We start from the raw sequence: 20,685 nt of genomic DNA on the forward strand, positions 1-20,685 counted from the left end.
TCGAGGGATAGGTAGCACGTCTCAAGCATTCAAAGCCGTAAAGCTACCTTAAAAAAAAGTATTGCCAAATGTCATTTTTCTGTTACGTCAATATGTCAGATACTTTTTAATTACTTCATTTAATTTATTTATTTAATATACCAGTTTACTTTGATTACTTTACATATTTTATTTCAATAACTTGATTTTGTTTTCCTTTTTTCCTTAATCATAATTTAATATTGGAAGTATTTTCTATTTCCAATGGTATCATAAGTTATACAAATAGTAATTTAATTAGTTATATTGATTATAAAAATGTCCAATAATCAAGACGAAATTATTGAAAGGTCCCATGTAAAAAATTTACCGTATGCGGAATATCGAAATGCATTAAATTTTAATAAGGATCAATGTGAAATTATCGCTAAGTTGGCAAATATGAAGTAAGTACAGTACATTAAATTAATCTCATTAATTTATATGTCTAACTGAGAAGAGTTATGAAATTTATGAATGAATTCGACAGTTGGATTACGATAACTTCTGCAGTCTAATTATATCTAGTTTAAAGTCTCAGATGAATATTATGATTTATTGTTAATAATATTATAATTGTGTATAATTTAAAATTAACATTTATTACAACATTGTACTTTTTATTAGAACACATTTAAAATAATCATTTACAAATTTATAAAGTTTTAAAGTTCGTATTTTAAAAGTTCCTAGACTTTAATATGAATGCTTTTATGTTAGTCCTGCTGAAACAGTACAATGTTTTAGTGATATTTATATTTTTGATACCAATTAAACATAATTAAGTAAAATTTTCTAAAATATATTTTGTTAAACCTTGAGTCAATGTTTATACAACATATTGTTTACTTCAGTTAAGAATTTTATGACAATAAGAAAAAAATAAGAAACAATATATAAGCTTTTAAGCATTAATAGTAAAAAAACAATTAGATGGAAGCATAATACTTAGTCTTCAAGAATAGTAACACTTGAAAGGTGTCATGGATGACACAGTATACTTTGTGATATCTATCATATCATATATATGTACTATAGCCGACAGTTATTGTTGTTCATAAGGTGGGCTATCAGATTTTTATCATTTTAAATTGTATAAAAATAAATGTTTTCAGAATATCATTCAATGAAACAAGTAAACCTGGAGAATTGTTAATGAAAATGTTATACAGAGGAGGATGTACTGTACAGAACTTTAGAAGATTAAAAGAAGCTGCAGAAAATGTTCAATCAATACTAAAATACTATATACCTCAGTCAAAAGTTGCCATACTCATAGGAAATGATAAATATGTAAATTTAGCAAAATTGGCAACACCATCCATAGATTGTGATTCTCTATCTTCAAACCTGAAGAACTTAGGATTTGTTGTTGTGACAATAAAAAACACAGCTAGCAGTGATTTAAGAGAAATATTATCTAAAATATTTAGCTACATCCCAGAGGATTCATATTGTGAGTACAAAGTTCAAATTTTTATTTGTAAGAAATAATGAAAGATGTAAAGGTACACAAATTATTTAAATTAGATTTTTATCAAATAGATTTCACAACTATATATTATATAGATATATATAATTTTTTATTTGATTTACTTTATACACATTATTTTAATAGAATTTCTGAAATACATGGAATATTTTAATTTCAGGTTTCATTTTCTACGCTGGACATGGCTGTGAATTAGTAAATACAAAATGTATGTTGGGAATTGACTGCCCCACAGAAGATATAAAGTTAGAACACTGTGTTACTGAGAATTTTGTTTTAGAGCAAGTGTATAAGTGCAAACCGGATCTTTGTGTTTTAATTATGGATATGTGTAGGATAAACTTAGATAGGTAAGATTTGTTTAATGTATATTTTTCTATAAAACAGAATGGTAAACAAGCTGGAATAGTGGCAATTGTTGCCTATAGACATGTACATCATGTATTATTACAATAAAACTTATATAAATACCTGCATCTTTATGGTTGATATTTTGACATGCATTGCGTCATGCCATGGTCACAACATGACTGAAGTAAGAGGAGTCTTCGTCTGGCAGCCTCTGCAATCTCTTGGGGTACCCTGACACTGGCGTACAGTGTTAATCCATGTCGAAACGTCAACAATAAAGGAGCAGGTATGTAGGTACTATATAATTGCAAAAAAATTTTTATCCTGCTATGTCCCATTTGTGTCTTTAAAAAATGTATAAACCACGCGAAATTCGCTATTCATGCATTGTCATTATATTTATTTTCAAATATCTACTGTAATTATATATATATATATATATATATATATATATATATATATATATATATATATATATATAATGATCAATGGCTATTGAGCATCTTTAAATACATACCAAATGTAAACAGATATTAATCAATCATTCAATATTTGTTATAGAATTAAACATATGCTAAAATTATATATTTTTTCCACAACAGGAATGCAAATCCACAGATCTATTCATCTATATGTACAGTAGAATCCTACAATGTACATAAAAATCTATTAATAGGATACTCTACTCAGTCATCAAAAGCTGCATATGAAGTGTTACAGATAGAATGCTCTACCACTATTAATGATACTTACGAGCTAAAGACAGGCGATTCAGCAAGGATTGTGCCCGGTGGTAGTCAATATGTAAATGCCTTATGCACAAGATTAGGAGACAATCTTGATATTAGTAGTTTGTTGGATGCAGTACATAGAGGTAATTAAATAGAATAAAGTATCATTCTTATATATTCTTTCTTTTTGTGGTCTCAGTAGTAATTGTTAATTTCAAAAAGGCATCTAATGACATGTAAGAAATGTGGGTTCTAATATAAGTGATATTATTTAAACAATTTTAGATTTTATTTACGCAGTTTTGATTTTTTTTTTACACAATTATTAGAATATCATTATCATAATTAGCTTACTACTGTGTGGTATGCTATTTATTGGAGTATAAAAATTATAAATTACATTAATAACCTATTAATTTCAACCTATTAAGTTTGATCAATTTAATTTCCAACAACTTATCTACCATACAAAAAATATTATCCAAAGGAAAATTTTTCTATTTATAATAATTTAGGTTTTCCAAATGCAAGCATTTAAAATGTTTTTAATTAATTTTAATATTATTTCCACAACAATTTGCAATTATTAAATTGTCATGTCTTAAATTGTTTACTTAATAATTCTTTGAATATTGTTTTTTAGATGTTGAACATTCTATGAAGAAACAAAAACCAATAAAAGTTCAATGGGGTGTTGAGAAGAGATCATTGTATGATTCAACCGCAGGTTTGTATGTTAATGATGGTATCAGCTTTTAACTGTTTACTGCTGAACATTGGTCTATCGCTATTGAGGGGTTTCATCAGCAGATATTAGGCTTTTGGATGCTGCTGTTCAAGGGAACCATTAAGTTCTTTTGGTCATTCTCTTATATATCATATACCAAAGGAAGACTGTACAAAAGTTGTTTACTTGAGTACCTCTGTCCCATTCATGTTTCTACTGTGAAGCAGTGAAAGCATGGCTGTGTTTCGCATTTAGGCATTATAACTTACTCCTCAAGAATGGCAACATATTATGGGCGAAACAGTATACTCTATTATGTCATCATCATGCGACGGTTACCACTTTCCATCAGGTGGGCCGTCAGCTTGTTTGCCATTTTAAGTTGTATAAAAAATTTATCATTCAGCGCCATTTACTTTCAAAGTGAGTACATTTATTTGATGAAAATGTAATGTTAACCCTGCCTGCGATATCGATATATACTGGCGGGGCGCTAGTGAATGATGATAGATGAGAATGAAAACAGGTGAGCTAGCTCATCATGATAAATTAAAAAAAAATTAACCACGTGAAGGTCGACCACGCGGTTTTTCCTGTCTAGATATAATAAATGTTTTGACAGACGTTGATTCAACATTGGCAAGGCCAATTTTGTCTGTATGATGAATTAATAGTGGATTGATCTCATAAAATCCATGTAATCTTATTAAATCCCTCCATAAGTGAGACTACAAATATCATTGTCCAGTAAGATTAAATTGGTGGGATAGAGGTTGTCTTCGGTAATAAAACAATAAAAATAATGGCGATACAAATATAAATTAAAATAAATTTGTTTCAGGTGACGAAACTAGTGTTTTAAATGCATTAAAAGATTTTTCAAAACATTACAAGGATTATTGCCATGCTTTTTAAAATTTTATTTTTATTAACGTGTATGTTGCATTTATTTAATTTTATTTGAATTACTAAAAAAATACTAAGAAAGTCAGCAACGCGCACGTGACACCCCTCGTGTTGCAGGCATTTACCATCAGACTGTCTGTATGCTTGTTTGCCCACTTTGTGGTATAAAAAAATTACAATAATGAGTATATACTGTGATAAAATACTGCAAGTTCCAAAATGTTTATACAAGAATATGAATAAGCAATAAATTCAATAAAAAAAAATTATTTTTAACAATTAAACTGTTTTATTTATTTTCATATGTTCTTACTATTGACTGTATAAACTTAAACATGCATTAAACTTGCCCTTTCACTATTTAAACTATTTTTTTATGAGCGAATGTGGCTGAAAATGGTTCACTATGTTCACCCACCAGCTGTCTTCAACTCCTTTTGTGAATTCCCTAATGAATCTGTAGTTTAAAATGAATATTTTATCCTCATATTCTGGTTGTGATCTATAACAAGCACAAGTATTAAATAAGAAATTTAAATATACTTCACATTTAATAGATTTTCATTAAAATTTATCAAACATAGTCATCTTGTCCTGACTATATTCTTAAACAATCAAAATAAAAAAAAAAAATTGGTAAATTTTTTGGAAGTTATATTCACACACGCAGGATGACACATGTCAAGGTTAAATATATATAAATAGAATTATTATTATTTTTTTTAATATAAAATATATCTATTATAGTGTATAGGACTCCCATAATTTAGACATATATTAAAATCCTTATTTGTTTAGAAGACATGACATGGTATTCAGTTATACATTTTTATAACTACAATAAGTAAATACATTTTTGATAGAAATTTGTGAATGAGCTGACTATTTATTTAAATGGTACTTGCGATAACTGTTGCCCATAGACATAATTCATATATTCACCTGATAAATATCTTTTCTTCAATAGTATGGTAATAGAGGATAATTTTATGAGCACTATTTATAGATATGTATATTTTATTAATTATTTCTAAAATTTTTTTTGTAATAGTCTACATTAGATTTTTACTATTATAATACTAACTTACCCTAAAGAGATTGGTGGTAAGTCACCAGTGTCTTTCATATGTTTCAGACCTTTGAGCACATGGTAGCACATAGTGATTTCCACCCAGCGTTTATCTGCATCGTCAAACATAATACCCACCTGAAATCATTATTAATCCATCATTTGTTATCATAGAATAACAATGTCACTATAATGACTAATTATAACTTATGGCTTTGCTTGCATAAATTAGTATCAAAATTTGTGTGTTAATCTAAAAAATGGTATATCTAGTATGAATATTACTGGTTTTTGTCTGTGACATTATCTGTGTGACTTCACTGACTGGGATGAAAAAGTAGCCTAATTATTTCTCAATCTCATAACACTGCACTATGTATACTAAATCTCATAGTTATTAGTTAAGTTATTAAGACATATAGATAAGACAAACAAACACAGTTTCATATAATACCCATTAATAAAAATCTGTAACATGATCAATCTCATTTAAATAAATTTAAATTGTATATGTAATAGTTACTACTTTTCATCAAGTGGGTTGCTGGATGATTTGCCATTCTAAGACACACAAAAAATATTTTATAATAACTGTGCAATAGATGTCCTAAAAACTTGTTTTTCTAGAAGAAAAATACCTAAGAAAACTTGCATCTTAATGATTCTATATCATTGTTGTTACAAACAAATACAATTTCATTTTAGAAAATGCAATTATGTCCCAAATTTTTTTTTTAATTTTTCCATTTAAAATCCATTTAAATCTACCTACATTATGATTTTTACAAGTACCCACTTGTAATTTTTATAAATATAAGCTGAGGATGAATAAAGTCAAAATACAAGAGCAAGTTTTGAGTTAATTTTTTTTTCTATGTAAGTGCTTATTAAAAATTGTCTTAAGGCTTTAGAGATAATTGCCAGATTTCTGCATATGTAATAAAAGAATGCTTATAGTACGCCTACCATATAAGTTTGATATCTGTAGATGAAATATTTATATCTGAGCAGATCTTTTTGTTGTAAAGTTCAGCATATGTTTTATTATGAATTTTTATTAGCATTATGTTTTGGTTAATAGAATAAAAATCTATTATTACATTATCATACTACTACAGAATATTGAGAAGGAAAATTAGAAATAAAACCATGAGGGTATCTTTTTCATGATCATTATGATGATGACAAATAGAACAATTACCTGATAAGGGAAGGCATAGAAAATATCTTCCTTCTCTATCGCTAACAGCTGTCTTTGAGACATAGAGAGTTTTGATACAGCAGTCTTTAATGCTGCAATGGCATCTTTCTCCACTAGACCCTCAAGTGACTTGAAATCGCTCCTTTGTAAGGCATCTGAAACAACCTGCCTGAGATATTAGTTATCTATATTTTTAAAACACAAAGAAATTTAATATCCAGATTATTTGGTATAAAAATAGGAAATGCTTATTATTATTTTGTTACTAATTGTATAATAGAAAAATATAATAAGTAATTGAACCTGAACTGCGTGTTTGGAAGCCTCGATGAATTCGCCAAGACTAAATTCTGGTTCAAAGTAAGGCCGAATTATGAAGTTCGCAAACATCCAGTTCTTAATGAATTTAATAAAGGATGGCCACACGACTGGTGGGAACTCCATCAAAGGAGGCAACTTCCTTGTATCGCTCGTATCTTGGCAGTAATTCCGAAATTGTGTAACATTGTTTGTTGAGGTTACAGGAAGATGTTTTGGTAAACATTTGTATGTAATTTTGTCACATAGTCTAAAAGTTTGCCTATTTAGAACTTGTCTTATCACTAAATTCATATTATGCTATTGTTTTTTATTATAAATAATACACAAAACGAAGAGTAAAACATGAAAAATTCAAGTTGTATCAAATTGTAAATGAAAATAACTGTTTTCAATTACAATTTCACATTGACGTCAAACGTCAAAGAAATGTATGTCAAAATTCTGAACTGTTATTGGTTACTTTCAACAATATTTAATAGCAATTGGTAATTTTCTTATTAAAGTTTGTGAATAGACTAAACAGACAATCTAATTTTCATTTTATCGGAATTAAATATTCTTATAATTAAACCCAAATGTTGTATCATATCTATATGTTTTGTTTGGTCCTAAGAACAAGGAATTACATAGAAGGAATGATAAAATAAAAATTGCAAAACTGGTTGCTTATGTAAATATATTAGTAAAAAGAGGACGAAAGATACACCATCAGTTGCTATTACTATATTACTAGATTATATATTTGACACAGTTTATGTAGAAAGTATGCAAACAGCTTGTATCTGAATTTGGCAGCGTTACACGGACTTATAACATTTTCTATATACTAGCCTGCTATAAATTGACAATTTTATCATTCCTTCTATGTAATTCCTTTTTCTTAGCTTTAGTCGACTAGCACAGATATATAATTGTTAATCACGTACAGTACGCAGTTAGATACTACTTGCAAGATAGAGTTATTTCTTTGTCTTAATAAGAGGCAAAGCTAAGTACGTGCTTGTATTAAAACTGAGATGACGGTCTATGGAGCTTTGTTAATAATCTATGGTTGGCAATAGCGAAGCCGATAAATATTAAGAAAAAAATAAGTCAATTCAATGAACTTGCGGGAAGCGAATAAAGATTTTGAATATTCTCTAAATTTTGCTTTTATCTTCCAATTTTAACAATTTCTTTATAAGTTACCATGGACGACCAAGCATGCCCACGTTGTAAAACAACTAAGTATAGAAATCCATCTCTGAAATTGATGGTAAATGTGTGTGGTCATACATTATGCGAAAGTTGTGTTGATTTGCTGTTTCTTAAAGGTTATTATTTAATTGTAATAATTAATAATACTAGGCAAATGTAGTCCATATTTTTCCCTTTCTCGAATACTGTATTCTATTTTATGATATATTGCATACTAAATTCCATGATACATTGTGTGATTTTGCTAAGAAAAAACAAACTTTCGTATATACATAATGTTAGTGAATATAAGGATTTTGTATATTTTAAATAAATTATTTCTTCAATCACTTCAGGTTCTGGATCATGCCCCGAATGCAATGTACCACTCAGACGAAGCAACTTCCGAGTTCAAATGTTCGAAGATCCCATGGTCGAGAAGGAAATAGACATCCGTAAAAGAGTTCTCAAGGATTACAATAAAAAGGAGGAAGATTTTGAAACATTGAGAGAATACAATGATTATTTGGAAGAGATAGAGACTATAATCTTTAATTTAACAAATAATATAGATGTGGTGAACACCAATAAGCGGATAGAACAGTACAAAAAAGATAACAGAGAAATCATAATGAAGAATAAGGTTAAAATTGGTAAGTGGTTTTGTTAAAGGTTGTAAGTATGCTAATGATTTCCATTTTAACTTATAAAAGATGATACTGATAAGATTTAGTAGTTTCAAACAGTGTCTCACCTTCTAGTGGTATTCCTAATGATAATGTTTGGTTTAATAGTAATTTAGAAGATGTTTGGACTTTATAATTGTAATATAATGTAGACTAAATACAGTTTAACATTTGCATATCTCTGAGGGGTGCTGCATGTTATGTACCTGTATATGTAACTTCTTATTGTACCATGTAGCATGCCAATAAATATGATTTAATTTGATAATGAAATAGTGGAAATGGTAATAATTTATGTTAGTGTGGTGCCAGTGAGGATAAAGTCCGATTAGTTGGCCCTTTGTGGTTAGTTCACCAGGAATTAATTATGATAGTTTCCTAAGGGCTCTATTTGGAGAGTGATCTGATATTATGTAGTGCTAGCATCTGGGTTGCTAGGGACATGTCTGCTTATCAGTAACATGATTTGTGCTCAATACAAGTATGTTGTAATTATTTAAGAATAGTTTTATATTATCTTCTTAAATAGGTTAGTGTATCCTGTGGATCTCCTTTGACCTTTTTTTTTTATTTATTCAGTTCCATTTCTTTAGTTAGTATTTTACCAGTTAAAAGTACTCTAGATTACTTTCACATAATTAATTGCAATAAATTTATAGGTCAAGAGGAATTAGAACTTGAAGAAATTCTAGAAATAGAGAAACAAATGGAAGAATTACGTCGTACTGAAGTAGTTCGATTAGAGCTGGAGGCCAAGAAACAGAAGATCAGGGAGAAAGAAGCACTTATTGATGAGTTGATGTTTGCTGATGGTGATGCAAAGGAGATATTGAATACATTTGCACAGAATGTTGCTAGTAAACAAGAAGAGGCAGTGCCTCCTTTGCCGTTGGTATGTTTAAGGGTTATTACAAAGAGGCCAGTTATTAAATTAGGGTTGTCAATCATAGTATCCTTATTTTTACTCTTTATTAACATTATAAATGTGAAAGTAAGTTTGTTATCTCTTGGCAATTCAATGGGACTACTAATTGTCCTGAATTTCGTCATGTGAATATTATTTGGCATGTATACCACTTTAATAAATGTAGTATATTATGTCTACGTATTGGCTACTAATAATATTGTAAGTACTGGCTGGTAACAATCTGTTCTATTTATTCTTTCGAGGAATAAATCAGTGTTTAACTGACTACCTTGCATATCAATATGATAATCAATATATAGGGTATAGTATTAGATTATTATTGTATTATTATTAATACAGATATTAAGTTATGTTCACACTCAGGGTTGACTTTAGTCTACATGGCGCCTCTGGTGCTGTCCATCCTGCCCCTCTAAAACCTTAACGGATAACATTAAATTTAATTGCGATGCGAATTTAATTATCGTCCTGAAGTTATTACATAATGAATTACTAAAGTACAATATTATGGAATGAGGGCAATTTGCTGTTGTAAGAAGTACCCTATTGAACCTGGGAATAAGTTACCTAATTTTGTCAATCTCGGAACATCCATCTAAGTATATGGATACCTGACACATATTTGTGTATGTCTATATGTATGCGTCTGGTATTCATATACTAGAAATAAAAAAAAATCTCTATTGTACACTGTTTTATATTTCTTTTGCAATGTATTCAATATTCTTCAGGTGACTCAATTCTCAACTGGTGTGAAGTTTACGTGCGGTTCAGCCCAGTCACATTTGCCTGTGATAGAGGAAGGTCCACTGTACAGATACGAACCACCAATTACGCCTGACCGAATTGGCCCAGACCCACCGACTATTGAAGAAATCATCAATGAAGGTTATTTGCAGCATGTGAAGTTAGTATTTATATTAAAAGCTTTTTATGAAATTTTTATTATTGTTATTTTTTTATACCACAAAGGTGGTAAACAAGCATATGGCTCATCTAACACTAGAGGTGTTATGTGCATGTTGGTGACTGAAGAAACCTTAATACATCCTTTTTGAAGACCCTTATACTGTAGTATCTAGGGCAAATCTCATTAAGGTAAGGAGCTCATTATTTCGCAGCCTGAGTTTTCATAAGAGAAAAGTCTGAAACTGCAATGTACGCATCCATTTAGTTACGCATATGAGGATGAATTTCCTGTTAATGGCGAACGGTGCTATGATAAACAGTGGCTGTGGGCATCATTTTAAATATTTCCTCAGAACACAATCTGTCATACAAGCGGTAGTATACACAAAGGGAGCCAAAGTTTCGCCTTAGATTTAATGGCTTGTTACAGCCTGTGAGTTTGGGATTGTCTACAATTTTCGTAGCCTGTCTTAAAACCGAATCAAGAGGATCAAACTGGTGTCCAATTGCTTCGGCTTACAGATGAAATCAGTACTATATAAGGGGCTGGATTTGCGACTTGTGTAATTATTATTTTATGTGTCTGTCTCGTGGTGAAGTACCGTTTCGCTCTATTGAACACCTTGAGCTTTTTGGAATACATGAATTCAAATAAATAAAAATTTACATACAGTAATCGTTCTGAGGGACTTTTGTTCTGTCTTGTCATGATGTTATGTTTATATTATAATTATTTGTGGGATACATTCCAGAAAAGCCTGTTTTTAATATATAATGCCAAAATAGTAGTATTTTTCAAAGAGAAATATCATTTTTTATAGCATTTAAGAAATGCAATTAAAACATTTTCCATTGTACACAGAGCAGAGAATGATACAGAGAAAGCGGGTGGTTACACATCAACGCTGCCGTGCCTGCGCGCTCTGCAGGATGCACTCGCAGGCCTGTACCATACCAGCTGACAGGGAGACCAAGTCGTCGCAGACACAATTATTGTGCTTGATTAGTTGTTTTGTTGCTGGACTGGACTGGAATGTAAAATATTTAGGTATTGCACGGATTAAGAGTGTCTATATTTTCACGGAATAAATATGTCAAGAATAGTGACATCATTGGCGTAGTTAAGGTTATTTTCATGGGGGAGGGGGCTGGCCTTTTATAAAGCGCATATACACATCTTTGCAATGCTTAGCTCGGATATATGGGTATAATTATGGTATGGGCACTGTCCATCCAGCCTCCTCTTAAATATGTCTCTAAGTAATATTTGTATAACTTGTTAAAATTTAAACATAAGCGATTTTTTATACAGAGCGAAATCGAAGTCATTAGCGTCCCTTCAAAAGAGTATTTTACCAGTAACGAGTAAGAAATGTGTCAAAAAACAAAAAAAAAAAATGTTGCCTGCTAATTTAACAGCTGGACGCCTTATTACTAATTTTAAACTTTCGCGTTATTTACACACATTTTAATGCACTATCGGGACTTAACACAACGAAAAATATTTGCAGGTAAATAGTACCTACATACCTGCTTCATTATCGACGTTTCGAGAAGGATTGTACCACGTCGTGGTCACGCAGGATTATGTAGGTCAGAAATATCGGCAATAAATAAGTAGCCATGTACTGTTTACCTACAAAATGTTTTTTATCGCGATAAGACCCGAAAGTGTATTTAAATATAGACCCGTCATGTTACTATAGGAGGCTCAAAATAATATAAAATGACAAAATTGTGCTTCCGATACTATTTCAAAAGCTGAACACGCCGTATTGGTATGAGATACTCAAAATTATTTGTCGTTTTTCAATTCATATTTCTTATCTCGTTCCCTTCAAAGGATGCAAAAAATCTGTTTCAGCCTGTATAAAATAATATACATTGTATAAATAATAAAATAAACATGTAAACAATAAAACTACATCAAAATTACATAAGAATTGCCTTAATGATAAAACTGAGATCGCCACTTGAAATGGCAGTCAATAAATATTGTTTCTACAACTACACAATTCGAAATAGGAAGTCCCGTAACGGTTCTTCTAAACGTCAACAAAATTTTTGTTGAGATTTCAAATTTGGAATAGAGTGTAGATTGGTATTGCCATATAAGAGGATCTTCTCAATAAGATATGCAACGATGCGAGCTCGCTTTAGGTTTTTTTTATTGTTTTTACAAAACGACTGGAAAGAGACAGGGAAGTTTGAGATAACTTTGCAAATCCAATGTTGTAATTTACTTTAGTGATGTTGAAATTAAGGTTCAATTTTAGATGTCAACGAAATTTTGTTGTATATAGTGTAGTTTTTTATGGGTTATAAAGGAATGGTAACTCCACCTGCGCTGTTGATATACGTAGGCGAGGTACCAGTGAGGGATAATAGATGGATTCAAGTCGATTAGTCTTTTGTGACAAATTTACCAACAATTGACTACAATGGTTTCCAAGAGGGATTGGTGTTTGATGATTTGGTGTTGGGGTCAATCTGACAGGGTATATTGCTACATTCTACTCCCTCTAAGTAGTAAGGGTTGGTGTAGAAATATTAAGTTATTCAGTTACTGAAAATTTTTGATGTGGGTGGGATTTAAACTCGTACCTTCTCTTTCGCGCCTGGTTGGTATACTTCTCTATTTACACAATGTATGTTTAAACTTTATTATATTAAAATTTTTTATTTTGTGAATGCACGCCCTGAAAATACTTCGCCGTGAAGATAAAATGTGTTGTGAATTTGTGATTGTCCAGTGATAAAATATCTAAGAAGTGTTAAATAAGAGGTTAGTTTTTTAGAGTGCCGTGGGAGATGGCCGGTAGCCAATGAGGTTTTTGTTTTTGTTTATACCTATATTCCAAATAGTATCCTAAAATAATTAAATAGATACGACTTGTTCTTTCTTGTATATTCATAAATGGAAAACTTATGTTGATCGTTTTTGACAACATAAGTTTTCATTTTTTTATATATATATATATATATATATATATATATATATATATATATATATATATATATATATATATATATTATATCGTACACTGCAAAGGATGGAAAATGAAATTAAATTTATATGCTAGAAACATTGTAGATAAGATGTTGCATTTGTCAAGTTTATAAGATGTTCATTATGTTTCGCCACATAAAATGGCATACCTACATATAGGTTATTTTATACGGACCATAATATTATCAATAGAACATTTTCTGGTGTTGCAAATTGAAGAAAAAAATAATTTATTTTCTGTTTTCAATAAAAGTCATCTTTAAAAGTATGGGTCTAATAATGTTTATGTTAACTCGCCGTCTCCAAATATAATCGTTACTGGTATTCCCTAATTAAGTACCTACACGTGTAAATACTTATTGTATTGCGAGTACCTAATATAACTATTTAAAACACAGTTATTGTTATGTTGTTCTTGTGATAATAAAATAAGCGTTTGAGTAATTATTTAATTTGGTTTAATTTAGTAAAAATATTTTTCATAATTAGATAAGCCTATTGTTTGAAGAACGCTTCCTTTCCCGTAGGTGTCGTAAGAGGCGACTAAGGGAACTAAATGGTCAAGGGGTGAATAGCAGCGTTCCTTTTAAAATATCATCAAAAATTAATTGCAGTTGCCAACCTTCTGGCCAAGTTTGGCAAGTACTGGCAACTTTGATAGAGGGAAGCCTATGTTCAGCAGTGGATAGTTAACGACTGATATGAAGCTTGTTTGAAGAAATCACCAGATATATATATGAATAACCGGATAATTTCTTTTTTCATCTTAGAATGGCAAACAAGCTGACGGCCCATCTGATGGAAAGTGGTAACCGTCACCTATAGTCATGAGCAGTACCATGGACATAACAGAGTATACTGTTTCACCCATGATACCCCCCATGCGTTGCCATTCCTGAGGACTTAGGTGTTATTCCTCCGTACCCAGTAAATTCACGCCATATCCCACCCTTCAAACCGAAACACAGCCATGCAAACACAACTGCTTTATGGTTGAAACACGAATGGGACAGAGGTACCCAAGCAATCGACTTTTGTAGATGCATAAAAGGTAGACAAACCAAGATGTGTATGGATGTGTTTAAGGATATATATGTCAAAACTGCATAATAAAAAAGGCGACTTCATATTTGAATCTACGTACTAATAAAGGACGAAATATTTCGTATATTAAATATTGAATAATTTAAATTGGAAGTCGCGTGTTTACAAGTAGATTTTGCTTTCCAACAACCAGTTTTTATCCTCCGCATAGACAACGGGAGTTTCAATTCACAAAATTATGATAATATTTGACTAATCGCCGTATGGTCCCGGCATAGAATAGGCCACCCCTTCCTTTTCCGTGGGTGTCGTAAGAGGTGATTAAGAGAGGGCGAGGCATGGGCAGCACCTACCCTCTTTTTAGCTTTTAAATGAGACTCTGCTGAGGCCCTTGAGTCATTTGGGACAATAATAAGATATGTACGTGTACGTAATAGAAAAAGTACCATAGAGAAAAGTGGGCAACTGACCTTTAAACATGGTCCCCTGCATTATTGATACCATGCAAATGGACGAACACGCTTCACCCATAACTGGCAGTGAAGTATTATGGATGTAAAATATTTCTTTCAATAGCATACAAGGCGAAACATTACATTCTCTTTCTATTCATACTTGATAATTCTCTCTTGGAATAGACTTTTTAGATTATTCAAGTAAAATATTAAGTGTTGAGTACAAATCTGTTAAGTAGAAGATAATATAGATAGGTTCTTTAAATGGATGATAATGGAATAGTAACCGCACCTGCGCTAACAGTGTATGCTTCGAGGCACCAGTTAGGGATGATAGATGAGGATAAAAGAAAATTAGTTGACTCATCGTGACGAGTACATCAAGAATTAACCACGATGGAATTCAAAGAGTACCGCGTGGAGGTCGATCTGATATATTGATATATTACTATCAATTTAGATTTATTTACTATCAAATTAAGAGTTGTTAAAATCCATTACTAACAATATTTTCTCCCAAAGATAAGAAGGTAAGTAGGTACCTAGCTTAGATACCAAACAGTTTTGTAAACCATTTTTAATATTTAAATCCCATACATGACGACTTAACCAAACAGTTTCCAAAAACTGAAATTCCAAAAACGTCTGGATGATAGTATGTGTAATTGTTATTATAGGAGCATGTAAATTATTTCTGTATTATAGTATACGTATCTATAATGTATTATAAATTAATTAGTTACGTATATTTTATTTTATCATTTTTTTTTATTATCGCGCTAATTCTATTCGCTACCTCTTTAAATGTGAATATTTTATTTGAAAAAAGTATTTCCAAGCAGAATACGCTTGCCTTAACTGGTCTTAGTGCATGGTGTTTGTCATAGTTTAGTACCTATTTCCGAAGGCGGTGCGTTTACATATTATCGTTGCGACAATATTTGTTCGTTCGCTCGTTTGAAGCCCGTTTGCATGACCCACGTCGCGGTAATACTTTATTTGAATTTCGAATTGCATTGACTGCAAGTAAAAATAGAGAAATATTTTTATTTATTTTATTTTATTTAAACTTTAATGCACAGTGAAACTCTATGTACATATGGCGGGCTTAACACCGGACGGTGTTCTTTACCAGTCAACCATTGAGCAAACCGAGAAATAAGTGGGCGGTACATTATTAAATCGAGGAAATATAAAAAGTAGTACGCGCAGTCCATAAGAAAGAGTCGACACCTCTGTCGCTCCCCTCTCGCGGGCTTGGAGTGCCATCAGCACTCGCCCCTGCATTCGCGTCCGGTGAAGCTGTAAAGGCCACTCACGGCCAACAGCAAACACATTCAGAAAAAAAAAAAAAGTAGTACTTACTTAATATATTCAAATCTTAGATTATTATGTTAATTACATTAATAGAAACATATACATAATATGTTAAATAAATAAATATATACATACATAAATAAATACGTAAATATTACTGTAATATACAATTAATTGTATTAGAAGAGCAAATTAAACATTCTATGACAGAGTAACCAGCAAGTTTAAAGAAAGATATACATTTATAGAAATATCTACACACCAAAATGTTTTTACTTCACAGGTTTAAACACAGTATAAAGAACTTTTGTATATGCATTAGATGTATAAACAACTTACGTATATGAACAATGAAAAAAAAAATTACGATAAAATATACACATAGGTACATATGTAAGTACCCACTCGGTGCGCTAGTTTCTAGGTTGCTTCTACATGAATCATAAAAGTCTATGATAAATTTAAAGTCTTCAAATGGAGGGTAAAGAGATTTCTTCAGGGTCGGCAACGCGCGCGTAATACCCCTGGAATTGCAGGCGTTCATAGGTTACAGTAATCGCTTACCATCAGGTGGGCCGTATGCTTGTTTGCCACCCCAGTGGTATAGATAGTTACAGTATTATTGAAAAATGATTAAATAGACATATATATATATATATATATATATATATATATATATATATATATATATATATATATATATATATATATATATATATAAGGAGCGTAGTTTTATTTATTATGAACATATCGACCGTTAACTGTTCACTGCTGAACATAGGCCTCCCTCATAAGGAGGGTTTTGCTAATAGTTGCCTTAGTTGACTTAGTTAAGAAGGACGTTGCTGCCTATTCCTCGACTATTAAGTTCCCTTAGTCGCAACTTACGACACTTATCGGAAAGGATAGTGATCGTATTCTGGCGAGACAACTCAGGTAAGACTGTTGAAAAGGAAATGAGAAGAAAAAAGAGGGTATTACTCCGAGCATTAGTAGCAGCGGTAGACGTTAGAAAGGAGACAGAAAAAATAGCGGAGAGAGAGAGAAAGAGAGATGAAGAAAGGTGTAGAACAAAGATAGATACTCTTTATTGTTTCCTCCATAATATTACAATAGTAAACTTATTATAAATATAAACAATTACAAGAAAATATTACACTGAGAAAATAATGAGCGGTCTTATAGCGAGCTCTTCCAGGCAACCTTTGGATGGGGAAGTGTAATTATAAACAGTTTGACTGGAGGCAAAGAAAGCACAGAACGGAATATTTTTAGTGTTTCGAATTGTGTCTAATATAATTATATCTTTTGGGGTTTTTAACTAACAAAACTAAGTAATAGACGTATTGGCAGCTAGAAATATAACATTATATTTTTAATTTAAATTTAAATGGACCAATTGGCTTGACTTTATCCTTTTCTATCATTCTCTCGTACCCCGCTATCGTACACCGATAGCGCAAGCTGGGTTACTATTTTCGATCATTAAAAAAAAAACATCCCGGTAATAATGCGACGTGTAGCGGCTTCTGTAGCAACGTTGATACAATTAGCATGTTGGTACAGTGCATTGTCCCGCGATGTGCCGCGGGCCGTCTCTAATTGGCGCTATGTAAACTTGCCCCTGTTATTGAGGCGCCCGGAGCACTGGGCGAGGGCATCGAATGTGGAGGGAGCTTCTGATTGTTTCTATTGAAATTGTTAAAAATGTGTTGGTAATTAAGGGATATCAAAATAAATAGAGTACTCTTCGCCATTTTAGTTGAGTCTTGGATAGTTTACTTGATGATATTAGTGAGTCATTTATTGGTGATCATCTCGCTACATTACGGCTTATTAGTAAGCGGAATTTATTACAGAGAATCTAATTATTAGTTAAGATATTTTACCTTGTTGAACAGTGCCAAGAAAATTTCTAAAATATCTATGTTTAGAAATCTACTATCCAGTTAATATTAGATTTATATAAATGTGAAAGTTTGTAGAGATGAGTTTGTATTTGTCAAGTTTACTGAATGAATTGTAATTAAATTTGGTACGCGGAAAGATCTAATAATTTGCTAAATTATCACAGGTTACTTTTTATCCTAATCCATACGGGTAAAGCCATAGGTTTCATTATTAATTAACATGTTAAAATTACGTTTTGTAAAGCGGCAAAAAAACATTCTCTAGCATTTAGAAAGCATTTAAGTATCATATATGTGCACCTACCTATGAATTGATTTATTAGATTATTCGAATATTTTTATCTATGTGCTATAATTAGCTATAATTTGAATTCATTATAATATCTTTATATTGAGGAATGATAATATTTATTCAATTTACTGGTATTATATTTTTTTTTTACATAAAAAATGTCTCTTTCCATTTATAGATGGCCAGTTCGAATCCGCCCGCCCAGCCAATATTGACTTCTTATTACCGCGCGCCAACCGCACGTCTACCGCGTAGATATCACACGGTACGGTGCGGATAATACGCGGTCGGTGGTCGAGATAACGGCAGCTCGCAATATTGTGCACGGTTTAGGTTCGCCGTCTGTGTATCCTACATCTTAGTATGGTACGTGATAAGTTTACAAGTTATATTAAGTCGTATGTTTAAATCAATGTAATGAAATTAATGAATTGTCCAATGCAAGAAATATTTATAATAACTTACACCTCTCTTATTTTACATATGGCTACAGGTGACGGTCGTTACTTTCTATCAGGTGGGATGTCAGCTTGTTTGCTATTCTAAGGATTATAAAAATAACAAATAAATCACGTCTGTATATATGTAATTTTAAAAATTTGGACATAAACAGCATTATGGATATAACAAAATATACTATGATATCTATCACTCGTAGATGTCAATTTCTGTGATTAGAATATGTTACGCTCCCGTAGCAGTTGTGTAACAATAGCGTAGTAGACCGGGATAAGGCCTGAGGGGGCCTCTGAAGAACGTAACATTTAATCCATAATTTTGTAAAAAAATGTATGCCTCTCTAACAGCGGTTGTCAATCCGCCTGCTAAGCGTGGCAACTACTGGTAAAACCCCCCAATAGACGGAGGCCTGTATTCAGCAATGGACAGTTTTTTTTTTGTTGTGTGAAAATGGTATGGTAACCCTGCCTGCGCTAACGGGATACGCTGGCGAAGCACCAGTGAAAGGTGATAGATGAGAATGAAAACAGGCCAGTTAGCCTATCATGATGAATTCATCAGGAATTAACCATGATAGTTTCCAGGGGGAACCACGAGGAGGTCGACCTGGTTGGGTATATTGCTAGCAATGGGATTTTTAGTCTCCATTACTAACAATCCCTTCCCTCCAGCAATGGACAGTTAGCAGCTGATATGTAGAATAGATTTTTAATTAAAAACATAACCAATTTATGTTAAAAGTATCACAGAAGCAGTTTAAATGAAATTAATAACAAATCAAAATATTCAAACAAATAATCTATTTTATTTTTTATATTATTAGCTTTTTTTTTACATTTTGATACATTTTATAAATATAGACTATACATATATTGCCAATTTCTGTAATGATGTGTCCGTGTCTAAAGCACGAATAATGGTATCCATTCAGTCTATTGTATATGCACACCCTTTGTTTAGTTGCATGAACTCAACTCGATCCAATATGGCGTCTTATAAACGTCATTGAAAACAGCATGGCGGCACAACGGTTATTGTTTGAATCGTTTAACAGAAACTATAGCCTGGTTTTGACGTATAGGTACAGTCAGCTAAATTGCTGAAAGCTAATACTTACAGGACTACTAATTAGTATATATGTATATATAACTCTGCACAATAATCTTTACTTCCGTCTAATATATGTTTAATTGTTTAATCTTAGGGGTTTAACTCTTAATTAATCTTGAAATTTGGAATAAAGGTAGTATTTGAAATGGCCAAGGATATAGGCGACTATAGTCATGTCAACGAAGCCGCGGTTAAAATCTAGTAATGGAATGGGGGGAAAGGGATTGTTAGTAATGGAGACTGAGAACCCCATTGCTAGCAATATACCCAACCAGGTCGACCTCCTCGCGGTTCTCCCTGGAAAATATCATGGTTAATTCCTGATAAATTCATCATGATGGGCTAACTGACCTGTTTTCATTTTCATCTATCACCCTTCACTGGTGCTCCGCCAGCGTATCCTGTTAGCGCAGGCGGGGTTACCACTCCATTTTTATCCAATAAAAAAAAAATCTAGTAATGGATAATTATGAAATTTCTTGTATACTCGTTATAAATTTTTAGCAATGAATCCTATACTAGGTTAGATTTAAAATCTACACATTTATTTCTTTATTTATTAGCTGTACTGCA

At 31.7% G+C, this 20,685-nt stretch overlaps 3 protein-coding genes across 3 annotated transcripts; 2 read left to right on the top strand and 1 right to left on the bottom strand.

The window, feature by feature from the left end:
* The first annotated feature begins 66 nt into the window (after positions 1-66).
* LOC113509369 (uncharacterized) lies at positions 67-4,509 on the top strand. The gene is made up of 6 exons (XM_026892687.3): positions 67-425; positions 1,134-1,474; positions 1,671-1,860; positions 2,464-2,735; positions 3,236-3,319; positions 4,161-4,509. Exons 1-6 carry the CDS (start codon positions 298-300, stop codon positions 4,232-4,234), a joined length of 1,089 nt encoding a protein of 362 aa, XP_026748488.2. The 5' UTR covers positions 67-297; the 3' UTR covers positions 4,235-4,509.
* LOC113509370 (uncharacterized) lies at positions 4,492-7,215 on the bottom strand. Its single transcript, XM_026892689.3, has 4 exons — positions 6,799-7,215; positions 6,496-6,660; positions 5,314-5,432; positions 4,492-4,727 (listed from the first exon to the last, which is right to left on the bottom strand). Exons 1-4 carry the CDS (start codon positions 7,105-7,107, stop codon positions 4,592-4,594), a joined length of 729 nt encoding a protein of 242 aa, XP_026748490.1. The 5' UTR covers positions 7,108-7,215; the 3' UTR covers positions 4,492-4,591.
* Positions 7,216-7,902: 687 nt separating this feature from the next.
* On the top strand, positions 7,903-13,456 carry LOC113509384 (CDK-activating kinase assembly factor MAT1). The gene is made up of 5 exons (XM_026892718.3): positions 7,903-8,129; positions 8,349-8,645; positions 9,338-9,570; positions 10,338-10,513; positions 11,378-13,456. The coding sequence occupies exons 1-5, from the start codon at positions 8,006-8,008 to the stop codon at positions 11,475-11,477; spliced, it is 930 nt and encodes a 309-aa protein (XP_026748519.1). The 5' UTR covers positions 7,903-8,005; the 3' UTR covers positions 11,478-13,456.
* Positions 13,457-20,685: the final 7,229 nt, after the last annotated feature.

Source organism: Galleria mellonella, unplaced genomic scaffold (assembly GCF_026898425.1).
Source record: "Galleria mellonella isolate WM207_F2 unplaced genomic scaffold, CSIRO_AGI_GalMel_v1 utg264, whole genome shotgun sequence".
NCBI classification, from domain to species: Eukaryota; Metazoa; Arthropoda; class Insecta; order Lepidoptera; family Pyralidae; genus Galleria; species Galleria mellonella.